Source organism: Oncorhynchus mykiss, chromosome 2, assembly GCF_057628025.1.
Source record: "Oncorhynchus mykiss isolate SJ-2025 chromosome 2, ASM5762802v1, whole genome shotgun sequence".
In the NCBI taxonomy this organism is placed as follows: Eukaryota; Metazoa; Chordata; class Actinopteri; order Salmoniformes; family Salmonidae; genus Oncorhynchus; species Oncorhynchus mykiss.
The window spans coordinates 20,052,018-20,065,753 of NC_143023.1; the positions used below are offsets into that span (position 1 = coordinate 20,052,018).

General features: G+C 48.1%; 1 protein-coding gene across 2 annotated transcripts in view; it reads left to right on the forward strand.

Moving 5' to 3' along the window:
- The first annotated feature begins 628 nt into the window (after nt 1-628).
- The window catches only part of erfl3 (Ets2 repressor factor like 3), an 84,060-nt gene continuing 70,952 nt past the window's right edge, over nt 629-13,736 (forward strand). Inside the window, exon 1 of one of the 2 annotated variants that reach the window (XM_021623645.3) lies at nt 629-1,216. In XM_021623645.3, the coding sequence (XP_021479320.3) occupies nt 1,195-1,216 (22 nt within the window). In that variant the 5' untranslated portion in view covers nt 629-1,194. The remainder of the gene's footprint in view (nt 1,217-13,736) is intronic. The other variant, XM_021623653.3, reaches the window with a different exon arrangement.

Below are 13,736 nucleotides of genomic sequence, written 5' to 3' on the forward strand. Positions count from 1 at the left end.
ACTAGTGCCTGAGTGACAAGACACCAGGTTGTATATTTGCAATACTTTCTCCTAGCTAGCTGATGACAAATATAGCGAGCTGGCACCATGCATGTAGGCCATGAAGATGTACATTTCATAAGGTGATATATATTATATTTTGGATATGATCGTCTCTCGGTTTCAGAGGCAGCCCCACATGGTGTTCAATGGAAGGCCTATGCTTTCTAAAAGGTCTGAGACCGCAGGGGGCCAGGGACTATCCCATCACTGCCACCAAAAGCAGAAGGGGGTGTAGTAGACCATGTGAAATAGAGGGGGAAGTCTGAATAGGTTTGGTTTAGTTCCTGTTGCAATATGCTCAGAGTCTAGTGATATAATGTCTTGTGCATTTGTACAGTGGTTTAATAATCTGGCCACATCAATTGATCGAATTACCATGAAATGAAAAGAGATAATTAGAAGAAAGTACCTGCGATTGACGTAAAATAACGTGATGACGGCCTAGAATCGTAGGACGCGGATATGTCGTCACCACGGCAGTATGGCTGTGGCGGTCTCTATGGCGACGCCGCAGCAGTGACGCCACCCTGGCTCGTGGTGAGTGGGTGTGACCCGCCCCTTAGAGCCCCCCTCTCCCTGTCCGTGTGGGCGGCCCCGTGAGGAGAGAGCGAAACACGACACCCGAGAGAGGAACCGGGGGAGGAGAAAGAGTAGCCACAGAGTGCAGAATGTTAGTGAGTGGAGGAAGAAAGAAAGTCTAAAGAGAGGACGACTGCTATTCTACAGAACGGTTATTTTAGCGAATATGTCAAACAACGGGGAAGATGCGATTGAGATGGAGTAAACAACTCGACAGTTCGTGAAAGTATATGCAAACAAGGAAAGAAGGGTTTTCGGTTTGTGTGCTTGTCGGGACGGTTGACCGTGTTCCGCTGCACCTCGAACAGGACAAGGCGAAGTTGCCGTGGGACAAACAGCAGTGAGCTACATCAACTGACTGCGATTCGGGGAAAGTAACGTTACCCCGATCAGTTGAGGAAGGGGTTATTGGGAAAGAAAGTGGAAGCAAAGGGGCCCGTGAGTGGAGCAACGGTGGAAAGTTCCAAACCAAAGGAAGGGCTCAGAGGGAGACGACTTTTCCTTCCACAAACGCTACTGACTTGAGATCCACCAAGCTCGCTAGCTAACGTAAACTATCCTGCAACACTCAAAATGAAAACCCCCGGAGATTCGGGTAAGTTTGTGCAAAACACAAGTCGATCACTTTTGTCCAGATGAACTTGATCATGAACTTGCTGGTTGTCTTCGCCAGTTGTTCGGTCTGTTGTTGTCAATTATTAGGTGGTGAACAAAAGTCATACAGGTTAAATACATTTAAATAGCTGGTTAGCTGGCTAACATTAGCCGTGCATTTGACAGTTAGCTAGCTGACGTGAGTTCATTGCATTGTAGCTATACAGTATTCAACACGTTCTCCAGTTATGTTTGATAAGTTGATACAACTGAAGTTGATGCAAAAGTGTTGTTTGTACTTACTGTGTCTAGTTTGCTGGAAATATCTCAATGTGGATTGATTGTCGACCTGTTGATGTAGCTGAAGTTGAGTTTCTTTAGTGAGACATTCAAAATGGAAGCTTTTGCTTGCGGACATCCACTTTTTAATACTCGAAAAGGAAAATAAACGATGGGTTGAGTTGTCGTTAATCATATGAACCAGACACTTTATTGATGATTAGACCTAGCTACCGGGGTCGTTTAAGAGTTTTGTCAAATTTGATCATTTACAGGGTTTTGCTTGTTTGTCATCCTATGCATCCCGTCAAGTTGTGTATTTCTCCGCTGTTTGGTCGAATTGGCTTTTACACGTGTCCACATTTAGCCACCTTCAGGATATATTTGATCAGAAACATCAAATGTAGTTTTATGTACGACCCTGTCATAATCGAATCTGATTAATTCGTGCTATGTTTGTATCGTGCTTCAATAAGTTCTGCAAAGTAACTGCACGGACCCAGCCGTGGAATGCTGCGGAATCCATGTTGGGATTTTCCCCTCACCCGTTCGTAGAAAGTCTCTGGACAGGTTTTCGAAGCCTCTTAAATCGGTCCAATTCACCGTTCAGATTAAGTTGTCATTCGCACAATACATAGATTTAGTTAGACCCGTGAAAATGCAAGTGAATATTGTTTTGTTTGTTTACTTTGTGAGGACGCGATGCTTGGCTGGTTATGAAGGCCGCGGAGCTAGAGAGACGGGTGAACGTTTCAATGGAGAAGGACTGTGTCATTTTCGAAGGAGGCTATTTCGAATCCCAAAACGTTAGAATAAATCCTGCCGTTTCTGATATGCTTGCAGTTTACAGTAACGCTTTAGGCATATTTCTAGCAATTAAACGTTTAATCTCGCTTTCACTCTAATTATGACCAGTAATGTAGGCAGAAATGGCTGGGGCTGAGTAAAAGTGACTGGGCCGCTGACAAAACAGAGTTTGGAGTCTGACAGTAAACAAACAATGAAATACACAGCATCATAGGTGGCGCTTGAGTTTAATGTTTGGAAAGCAGCTCAGCCCTAGTTAGAGGATCTGGTGGGGAAAAATTGCCTTTTATAAACACATTTCATACAATTTCACAACACTTTACATGTCTGGAGACATTATCAGAATCTTTAATAGCCTACTACAAAAATGACAGGTTAGGCCTAGGCTACTCTGCTGACACTGACAAACTAAGATCAATAAAAACAACCTTGTCTTCAATGTAACCATCTAATCTAGGCCTATGAAAAGGGGAGACAAATTACAATTGCCATCTACAATTGCGTAGGAAATTGTTGCCCTAAACTCTCCACTGGCACTGACTCACCCAATGATAAAGACAGTGAATATGCGCACTCACCAGAGATATGGTCGACGCTCTCCATTAGTGCCAATAAATTAGTCCTGGTGTATCCTACGAATGGGAATAAACGATACTACACTTCACACTTAAATCATTTGGAATATATGTGACTTTTGTGTTTATCCCGCAATTGAATTTTGAAATATTGCGACAGGCCTAGGGCTATAGATGCGTCTCACTGACAGCCGCAACTCCACATCAGCTATTTCATATTTGCCAAATTGCAGACTTCTCAACTGTAGGCTATGGGCTTGTTATTTACCATGTAATTGAGATATAACCAATTAGGCTCGATCCCAGGAACTCCCTACTACACATTAAACATTTCTGAATATCAGGAGACAATATAACCAACTAATCATGTTCATTTCTGAATATCAGGAGACAATATAACCAACTAATCAAGTTCATTTCTGAATATCAGGAGACAATATAACCAACTAATCATGTTCATTTCTGAATATCAGGAGACAATATAACCAACTAATCAAGTTCATTTCTGAATATCAGGAGACAATATAACCAACTAATCAAGTTCATTTCTGAATATCAGGAGACAATATAACCAACTAATCAAGTTAATTTAGTTAATTAAAAAATCTATATATTTTAGACCAGCCTGATTGGGTGAGCCAGTATTAAATATGTCAGGGGAGTCACCTCTGGTTATGCTAGCACCCCCCACAAGTAAGACTGTAGCTCACAGATCACTGGCTGGGAAACCGTTTTATGGAAATCATCAAAGGTGCATTTGTTTCTGTTTAAAAACACATGCCGGCACTATAATGTATGAACTTGATTCCAGACCTATATACATCTGCCACACCACCATTCTATCTACACTATCCATCATGGCTCGGCTTCCTTAACGGGTCAGGATGACTGCACCCTTCACTTCATTCACACCCACCGATCCACGTAATTCCCATGTTAATGCATCTGTCCACTCCACACTGACTCAATCACTGTACAAACGCTACCACTCAAACTGAAACAAATGAATGAGAATTGGCCATTACTGCATCACATTGTTTTTACTCAAGAGCGTGAAGTGAACTGTACCTATACTCCGGCCTTGCGGCTTTCACATAGTGTGACGCCTGACTTCACGGTGTCTGTGTGAATGGCCCGTGTCGATATCTGGTGCAGGTTGGTTTGTACTGTACGGCATCGGAAGAGGAAGTGGTCAGAGTTTGTACACCTCTGCTGTGTGTTAGATTAGTATCATTTTACTATCAGCGGCACACTTTCATATTCAAAGTCACTGATAATCATGTCATCCCTGACTGGTGTATCTTAGATGTTGTGTAGGTCTATAGTCAAGTAGTTTGAGAAAAATCTCCTGTCTAATTAGTGAAGAAGTTTTGCATGTTTTGTTTTTGCACTTGCTTAAAAATTGTTTTATTTCACCTTTATTTAACCAGGTAGGCTAGTTGAGAACACCTTTATTTAACCAGGTAGGCTAGTTGAGAACACCTTTATTTAACCAGGTAGGCTAGTTGAGAACAAGTTCTCATTTACAACTGAGACCTGCCCAATATAAAGCAAAGCAGTTCGACACATACAACAACACAGAGTTACACATGGAATAAACAAACATACAGTCAATAATACAATAGAAAAATCTTTATACAATGTGTGCAAATGAGGTAGGATAAGGGAGGTAAAGGCAGTAAATAGGCCATAGTGGCAAAATAATAATTACAATTTAGAAATTAAACACTGGAGTAATAGATGTGCAGAAGATGAGTGTGCAAGTAGACATACTGGGGTGCCAATGAGCAAAAAAATAAATAACAGTATGGGGATGAGGTAGTTGGATGGGCTATTTACAGATGAGCTATGTACAGGTGCAGTGATCTGTGAGCTGCTCTGACAGCTGGTGCTTAAAGCTAGTGAGGGAGATATGAGTGTTGTTTTGAGATGGAACGTGATATTGGCCTAATGTGACAAAAGATGGCTGGGTGGTATGATCAACTCAAGCTAATCATAAATATGCTCTGTATCAAGCATGCAACACATGTGGCTGCAGTCAATGTGTCAGCTGGTTTGTAGTCTGAGGCCTATCAAAGGTGAACAACCGTGAACGATGACACTGTAAAAAGAGGCCATGATTATATGGGGATTCCAAATAGGTCAAACAGGGACCATCAAGCTCGCTAGTTAAGTCAGCTCATTCCTGAAATTCTGGCATAAGTTTGTTCCTGCTCTCTCTTGCATGTTGTGAAGCACATAACTAACCAACTTCCCCCATACATACAACATCAGGAAGCTCAGTCACATTTAATGCCAACTCTGCATATTTTTTTTATTTCACAACAACAAAGGCTATGCCTGACATCACAGGGACTTGAGATGAAGCAGGCCTCTCTTATCTTATGGGGGTGTTCTTTTGTTTTGTGTACAACACAACAGTGATGCCTGTTCTGTAGTGGCTCTGTGGCTTATATAGAGCCATGCTGGTTCTGTAGTGGCTCTGTGGCTTATATAGAGTCATGCTGGTTCTGTAGTGGCTCTGTGGCTTATATAGAGTCATGCTGGTTCTGTAGTGGCTCTGTGGCTTATATAGAGCCATGCTTGTTCTGTAGTGGCTCTGTGGCTTATATAGAGCCATGCCTGTTCTGTAGTGGCTCTGTGGCCTATATAGATCCATGCTGGTTCTGTAGTGGCTCTGTGGCTTATATAGAGTCATGCTGGTTCTGTAGTGGCTCTGTGGCTTATATAGAGCCATGCTTGTTCTGTAGTGGCTCTGTGGCTTATATAGAGCCATGCCTGTTCTGTAGTGGCTCTGTGGCTTATATAAAGCCATGACTGTTCTGTAGTGGCTCTGTGGCTTATATAGAACCATGCTTGTTCTGTAGTGGTTCTGTGGCTTATATAGAGCCATGCCTGTTCTGTAGTGGCTCTGTGGCTTATATAGAGCCATGCCGGTTCTGTAGTGGCTCTGTGGCTTATATAGAGCCATGCCTTATATAGAGCCACATCGCTTCTGCTCTCCTCTCTAACCTCTACCCCTTCCCTTTCTGCCACACTCCATTACACCCCTACCCCAGAGAAACAGTCCTGAGGAGGGGGGCTGATGACATCACCACGTCCCACCAGAAGTGGCCCTTTTACTAGAGTGTGTGTTTGGTTGTATGTCGGAGAATGTGTGTGTACCCAAGACTAGAGTGTGTATGTATTGGATGTGTGTATACCAGAGCGAGTGTGTTTGAGCGGTGTCATGTACACGTGTATAAAGTGCTGTTGTTGGGTTCGTGTTTGCGGTCACGTGAAAGTGTGTCGGCCTTGTGTGTTGTGTGTGCGCAAGTCCCACTCCTTCGCTCTCTTAACCGTGTTGACAAACACAGTTGAGCTTTAACCGAGGCATTATCTAACCACAAATCTGCCCTACTAATAGAGACTTTAAATAGGCACATTATTATGAGGCTTTAATCCCAGCAGGCCTTTATCTCTCACTCACTCTCCAGTTCTCCTGTTGCTGTGCTCTGTAGGCCTGGTTAGGAGTTTTAACCCTTAACAAATGCCTCTCCACTCATTACAATCTATGTACATTGCCAGAATGAGAATGTTATAAATAGGATATAGCAATATTGGATAGCAATCTAATAGTTTGTAGATAGAGATGATTTGTTCTGTAAGCTTCTTTATTTATGGATCTGTCTCTCTGTTCTATCAGACAGGACACTCTGCCTGGTCGCTATGTGTCTGTTACCAGACACTAACCTGTTGATGCTGTGATTTTTCCATCCTGAGTAATAAGGAATTACTATTTTATTCAGGCCTGAAAATCATGAACTCTATATAGCATAACTGTTTTATCTTTATAATGGAAATAGTCAAATAGTCTATTTCCTGATTTTTAATGAGTGCCAATCACTTGTATCCTCCTAACAATTGATGATAGTGTTTGGTAAATTGATTTAGCACAAATTATATTATCTGAGAGGTTACATTAGGTCAACTGATCTGAAATCAGGCTTTGTTCTTGGTTAGCTATTAAGACTAGAAAGAATAGAACCAACATGACACAGGAAGACATGTCCTGGACCTGTTGATAAGGCACCGTATCACCAGCCTGGGGTTGGGAATGAGATCACGGGTGGTGATAATGATTAGGTACCAGTAATATGACTACTACTGACCCAGGGATGCAATGGGTTAGTAGTAGTCAGTCACTTTCTCCATAGTGACAGGGCAGGCAGGAGGAAGGCTGCGGTCTTGGTGCGAATCACACACACACACACACACACACACACACACTGCTGTAATCACTGTGGTCTGGTGCTGCTGTGTTTATATGGGGACGCTTCATATGGAGTTTCCTTCCCCCTCAACCCCTCTCCGTCTCTCTCTGGTTCCTTCTCCCTCGACCCCTCTCCGTCTCTCTCTGGTTCCTTCTCCCTCGACCCCTCTCCGTCTCTCTCTGGTTCCTTCTCCCTCGACCCCTCTCCGTCTCTCTCTGGTTCCTTCTCCCTCGACCCCTCTCCGTCTCTCTCTGGTTCCTTCTCCCTCGACCCCTCTCCGTCTCTTTCTGGTTCCTTCTCCCTCGACCCCTCTCCGTCTCTCTCTGGTTCCTTCTCCCTCGACCCCTCTCTGTCTCTTTCTGGTTCCTTCTCCCTCGACCCCTCTCCGTCTCTCTCTGGTTCCTTCTCCCTCGACCCCTCTCCGTCTCTCTCTGGTTCCTTCCCCCTCGACCCCTCTCCGTCTCTCTCTGGTTCCTTCTCCCTCGACCCCTCTCCGTCTCTCTCTGGTTCCTTCTCCCTCGACCCCTCTCCGTCTCTCTCTGGTTCCTTCCCCCTCGACCCCTCTCCGTCTCTCTCTGGTTCCTTCTCCCTCAACCCCTCTCCGTCTCTTTCTGGTTCCTTCTCCCTCGACCCCTCTCCGTCTCTTTCTGGTTCCTTCTCCCTCGACCCCTCTCCGTCTCTTTCTGGTTCCTTCTCCCTCGACCCCTCTCCGTCTCTTTCTGGTTCCTTCTCCCTCGACCCCTCTCCGTCTCTCTCTGGTTCCTTCTCCCTCGACCCCTCTCCGTCTCTTTCTGGTTCCTTCTCCCTCGACCCCTCTCCGTCTCTTTCTGGTTCCTTCTCCCTCGACCCCTCTCCGTCTCTTTCTGGTTCCTTCTCCCTCGACCCCTCTCCGTCTCTCTCTGGTTCCTTCTCCCTCGACCCCTCTCCGTCTCTCTCTGGTTTCTTCTCCCTCGACCCCTCTCCGTCTCTCTCTGGTTCCTTCCCCCTCAACCCCTCTCCGTCTCTTTCTGGTTCCTTCTCCCTCGACCCCTCTCCGTCTCTTTCTGGTTCCTTCTCCCTCGACCCCTCTCCGTCTCTCTCTGGTTTCTTCTCCCTCGACCCCTCTCCGTCTCTTTCTGGTTCCTTCTCCCTCGACCCCTCTCCGTCTCTTTCTGGTTCCTTCTCCCTCGACCCCTCTCCGTCTCTCTCTGGTTCCTTCCCCCTCAACCCCTCTCCGTCTCTTTCTGGTTCCTTCTCCCTCGACCCCTCTCCGTCTCTCTCTGGTTCCTTCTCCCTCGACCCCTCTCCGTCTCTTTCTGGTTCCTTCTCCCTCGACCCCTCTCCGTCTCTCTCTGGTTTCTTCTCCCTCGACCCCTCTCCGTCTCTTTCTGGTTCCTTCTCCCTCGACCCCTCTCCGTCTCTCTCTGGTTCCTTCTCCCTCGACCCCTCTCCGTCTCTCTCTGGTTCCTTCTCCCTCGACCCCTCTCCGTCTGTCTCTGGTTCCTTCTCCCTCGACCCCTCTCCGTCTCTTTCTGGTTCCTTCTCCCTCGACCCCTCTCCGTCTCTTTCTGGTTCCTTCTCCCTCGACCCCTCTCCGTCTCTTTCTGGTTCCTTCTCCCTCGACCCCTCTCCGTCTCTTTCTGGTTCCTTCTCCCTCGACCCCTCTCCGTCTCTTTCTGGTTCCTTCTCCCTCGACCCCTCTCCGTCTCTCTCTGGTTCCTTCTCCCTCGACCCCTCTCCGTCTCTTTCTGGTTCCTTCTCCCTCGACCCCTCTCCGTCTCTCTCTGGTTCCTTCCCCCTCGACCCCTCTCCGTCTCTTTCTGGTTCCTTCTCCCTCGACCCCTCTCCGTCTCTCTCTGGTTCCTTCTCCCTCGACCCCTCTCCGTCTCTTTCTGGTTCCTTCTCCCTCGACCCCTCTCCGTCTCTCTCTGGTTCCTTCTCCCTCGACCCCTCTCCGTCTCTTTCTGGTTCCTTCTCCCTCGACCCCTCTCCGTCTCTCTCTGGTTTCTTCTCCCTCGACCCCTCTCCGTCTCTTTCTGGTTCCTTCTCCCTCGACCCCTCTCCGTCTCTCTCTGGTTCCTTCTCCCTCGACCCCTCTCCGTCTCTTTCTGGTTCCTTCTCCCTCGACCCCTCTCCGTCTCTTTCTGGTTCCTTCTCCCTCGACCCCTCTCCGTCTCTTTCTGGTTCCTTCTCCCTCGACCCCTCTCCGTCTCTCTCTGGTTCCTTCCCCCTCGACCCCTCTCCGTCTCTCTCTGGTTCCTTCTCCCTCGACCCCTCCGTCTCTCTCTGGTTCCTTCTCCCTCGACCCCTCTCCGTCTCTTTCTGGTTCCTTCTCCCTCGACCCCTCTCCGTCTCTCTCTGGTTCCTTCTCCCTCGACCCCTCTCCGTCTCTTTCTGGTTCCTTCTCCCTCGACCCCTCTCCGTCTCTTTCTGGTTCCTTCTCCCTCGACCCCTCTCCTTTCTCTCTGGTTCCTTCCCCCTCGACCCCTCTCCGTCTCTTTCTGGTTCCTTCTCCCTCGACCCCTCTCCGTCTCTTTCTGGTTCCTTCTCCCTCGACCCCTCTCCGTCTCTTTCTGGTTCCTTCTCCCTCGACCCCTCTCCGTCTCTCTCTGGTTCCTTCTCCCTCGACCCCTCTCTGTCTCTTTCTGGTTCCTTCTCCCTCGACCCCTCTCTGTCTCTTTCTGGTTCCTTCTCCCTCGACCCCTCTCCGTCTCTCTCTGGTTCCTTCCCCCTCGACCCCTCTCCGTCTCTTTCTGGTTCCTTCTCCCTCGACCCCTCTCCGTCTCTCTCTGGTTCCTTCTCCCTCGACCCCTCTCCGTCTCTTTCTGGTTCCTTCTCCCTCGACCCCTCTCCGTCTCTCTCTGGTTCCTTCTCCCTCGACCCCTCTCCGTCTCTTTCTGGTTCCTTCTCCCTCGACCCCTCTCCGTCTCTCTCTGGTTCCTTCTCCCTCGACCCCTCTCCGTCTCTTTCTGGTTCCTTCTCCCTCGACCCCTCTCCGTCTCTCTCTGGTTCCTTCTCCCTCGACCCCTCTCCGTCTCTCTCTGGTTCCTTCCCCCTCGACCCCTCTCCGTCTCTTTCTGGTTCCTTCTCCCTCGACCCCTCTCTCCGTCTCTTTCTGGTTCCTTCTCCCTCGACCCCTCTCCGTCTCTCTCTGGTTCCTTCTCCCTCGACCCCTCTCCGTCTCTTTCTGGTTCCTTCTCCCTCGACCCCTCTCCGTCTCTCTCTGGTTCCTTCCCCCTCGACCCCTCTCCGTCTCTTTCTGGTTCCTTCTCCCTCGACCCCTCTCCGTCTCTTTCTGGTTCCTTCTCCCTCGACCCCTCTCCGTCTCTTTCTGGTTCCTTCTCCCTCGACCCCTCTCCGTCTCTTTCTGGTTCCTTCTCCCTCGACCCCTCTCCGTCTCTCTCTGGTTCCTTCTCCCTCGACCCCTCTCCGTCTCTTTCTGGTTCCTTCTCCCTCGACCCCTCTCCGTCTCTTTCTGGTTCCTTCTCCCTCGACCCCTCTCCGTCTCTCTCTGGTTCCTTCTCCCTCGACCCCTCTCCGTCTCTTTCTGGTTCCTTCTCCCTCGACCCCTCTCCGTCTCTCTCTGGTTCCTTCTCCCTCGACCCCTCTCCGTCTCTCTCTGGTTCCTTCTCTCTCAACCCCTCTCCGTCTCTCTCTGGTTCCTTCTCGCTCAACCCCTCTCCTTCTCTCTCTGGTTCCTTCTCGCTCAACCCCTCTCCGTCTCTCTCTGGTTCTTTCTCCCTCGACCCCTCTCTGTCTCTCTCTGGTTCCTTCTCTCTCAACCCCTCTCCGTCTCTCTCTGGTTCCTTCTCCCTTGACCCCTCCGTCTCTCTCTGGTTCCTTCTCCCTCGACCCCTCTCCGTCTCTCTCTGGTTCCTTCTCCCTCGACCCCTCTCCGTCTCTCTCTGGTTCCTTCTCCCTCGACCCCTCTCCGTCTCTCTCTGGTTCCTTCTCCCTCGACCCCTCTCCGTCTCTCTCTGGTTCCTTCTCCCTCGACCCCTCTCCGTCTCTCTCTGGTTCCTTCTCCCTCGACCCCTCTCCGTCTCTCTCTGGTTTCTTCTCCCTCGACCCCTCTCCATCTCTCTCTGGTTCCTTCTCGCTCGACCCCTCTCCGTCTCTCTCTGGTTCCTTCTCTCTCGACCTCTCTCCGGTTCCTTCTCTTCTCCCCCATCTCTGGTCTGGTGTGTGTGGCTGGTGAGATCCCTGTCTCTGGAGTGGCCATTGTGTGTGCATGCGTTGTCTGTTTGTGTGTAAATGGGGATATTGTGTGTGGGGTTAGTGGAACCTCTTATTGTACTCATAATGGAGCGGCGCAGCTCAGGGGTTGGAGGCTGCTTGACAAGAGGAGAGACTGTCCCTCGCTCTGTCCCTCGCTCTGCCCCTCGCTCTGCCCCTCGCTCTGCCCCTCGCTCTCTGCCCCTCGCTCTCTGCCCCTCGCTCTCTGCCGTCGTGTCTGAATACCCGTACTTGCGTTCTAAATAATAGATATTTTGGGCATGCGAAAATAGTTTTGACAATATCGCAATATTATTTTTGCGCTGGTTGGCAGCACCTGCACCAAAACTCCAGTGTCATTCTTCATAGCTTGTTCTCAGACTTCTTTTTAAAGATTGAGCCAATTTATTTTTAGCACTTTTATTTCCATGATTGATCAAAACTTGTTTTCTCATGTCTCTCTCTGTGCGTCTGCAGCAGACATATGGTGAGCAATATGTTTGGAACATTGAATTGCAATAAAATCACAGTATTGAATTGCAATATATATAGAATCGTGAAAATCGCAACACATATCGTATCGGCACCTACATTTTGTGATAATATTGTATCGTGAGGTCCCTGGCAATTCTCAGCCCTACTCTGCCCTTGACTGGCCCTCAAAGCTTCACCCTTGACCACTTGATGGTGTGTGGTCGACTCTCACGGTCCATTTCCCACATTCCTGCTTTAAAAAGTTAATAGTTGCCGTCTGCTGCATTTCACACTGGAGGAAAACACAACCCTCTCTCACATAGAGACAGACAGATACACTCTGTCTGTCTATCTCACACACACACACCACACACAGACAGACAGACAGACAGACAGGCTATCATCTCGTGTGATGTTCCTGTCTGGTTCAGTGGAACTAAGCAGGGTGTGGCAAGCTGCACTGTTACTCAGCTTTGCAATATAATATCGCTATATTACAGAGCCAACATGTTACAAAGGTGTGGTGGCTATGTATTACATATGAGACACAAAGTGTGTGAGAGAGTGTTTATTCATCTGACAGAGAAGGCATGTGTGTTATTTGTTAGTGTGTGTGTCTAGTGTATCGCTGCTCCTTTCTCCTCACAGCACTGGCTGTGCCACTGAAACTGATCTGAGCTTGACGCCACACACACACACACACACACACACACACACACACACACACACACACACACGGAGATCAGGTAACCGTGATCCCTGGCGCACCATCAGCTCCTCTAAATACCTCTGCTGCTCCATCCAGCCTCACATCACACATTTCACCACCCACAACCCTGCATAGACCTGGGTTGACCCCGACCCAGCCGGAACCACCCCACACACACTCACACACCTAATCCTAACCTGTGGTGGTGTTTGTTTCCATTTATAGCACGGTGTAACTCACACTGCTAATCTACCAGATTAACCCTGTGGTTCTGGTAACTTTGAGGGTATCACGCTGTAAGACCTCATGTGGACTGATCCTTACTGTAAGAACCCATTCTGACTGATCCTCACTGTAAGGACCCATTCTGACTGATCTTTACTGTAAGGACCCATTCTGACTGATCCTTACTGTAAGACCCCATTCTGACTGATCCTTACTGTAAGACCCCATTCTGACTGATCCTTACTGTGAGAACCCATTCTGACTGATTCTTACTGTAAGAACCTATTCTGACTGATCCTTACTGTAAGAACCCGTTCTGACTGATCCTTACTGTGAGACGCCGTTCTGACTGATCCTTACTGTAAGAACCCACTGACTGATCCTTACTGTAAGACCCCATTCTGACTGATCCTTACTGTAAGACCCCATTCTGACTGATCCTTACTGTAAGAACCCATTCTGACTGATCTTTACTGTAAGACCCCATTCTGACTGATCTTTACTGTAAGACCCCATTCTGACTGATCTTTACTGTAAGAACCCATTCTGACTGATCTTTACTGTAAGACCCCATTCTGACTGATCTTTACTGTAAGACCCCATTCTGACTGATATTTACTGTAAGACCCCATTCTGACTGATCTTTACTGTAAGACCCCATTCTGACTGATCCTTACTGTAAGACCCCACTGACTGATCCTTACTGTAAGACCCCATTCTTACTGATCCTTACTGTAAGAACCTATTCTGACTGATCCTTACTGTGAGAACCCACTCTGACTGATCCTTACTGTGAGAACCTATTCTGACTGATCCTTACTGTAAGAACCCGTTCTGACTGATCCTTACTGTGAGACGCCGTTCTGACTGATCCTTACTGTAAGAACCCACTGACTGATCCTTACTGTAAGACCCCATTCTGACTGATCCTTACTGTAAGACCCCATTCTGACTGATCCTTACTGTAAGAACCCATTCTGACTGATCTTTACTGTAAGACCCCAT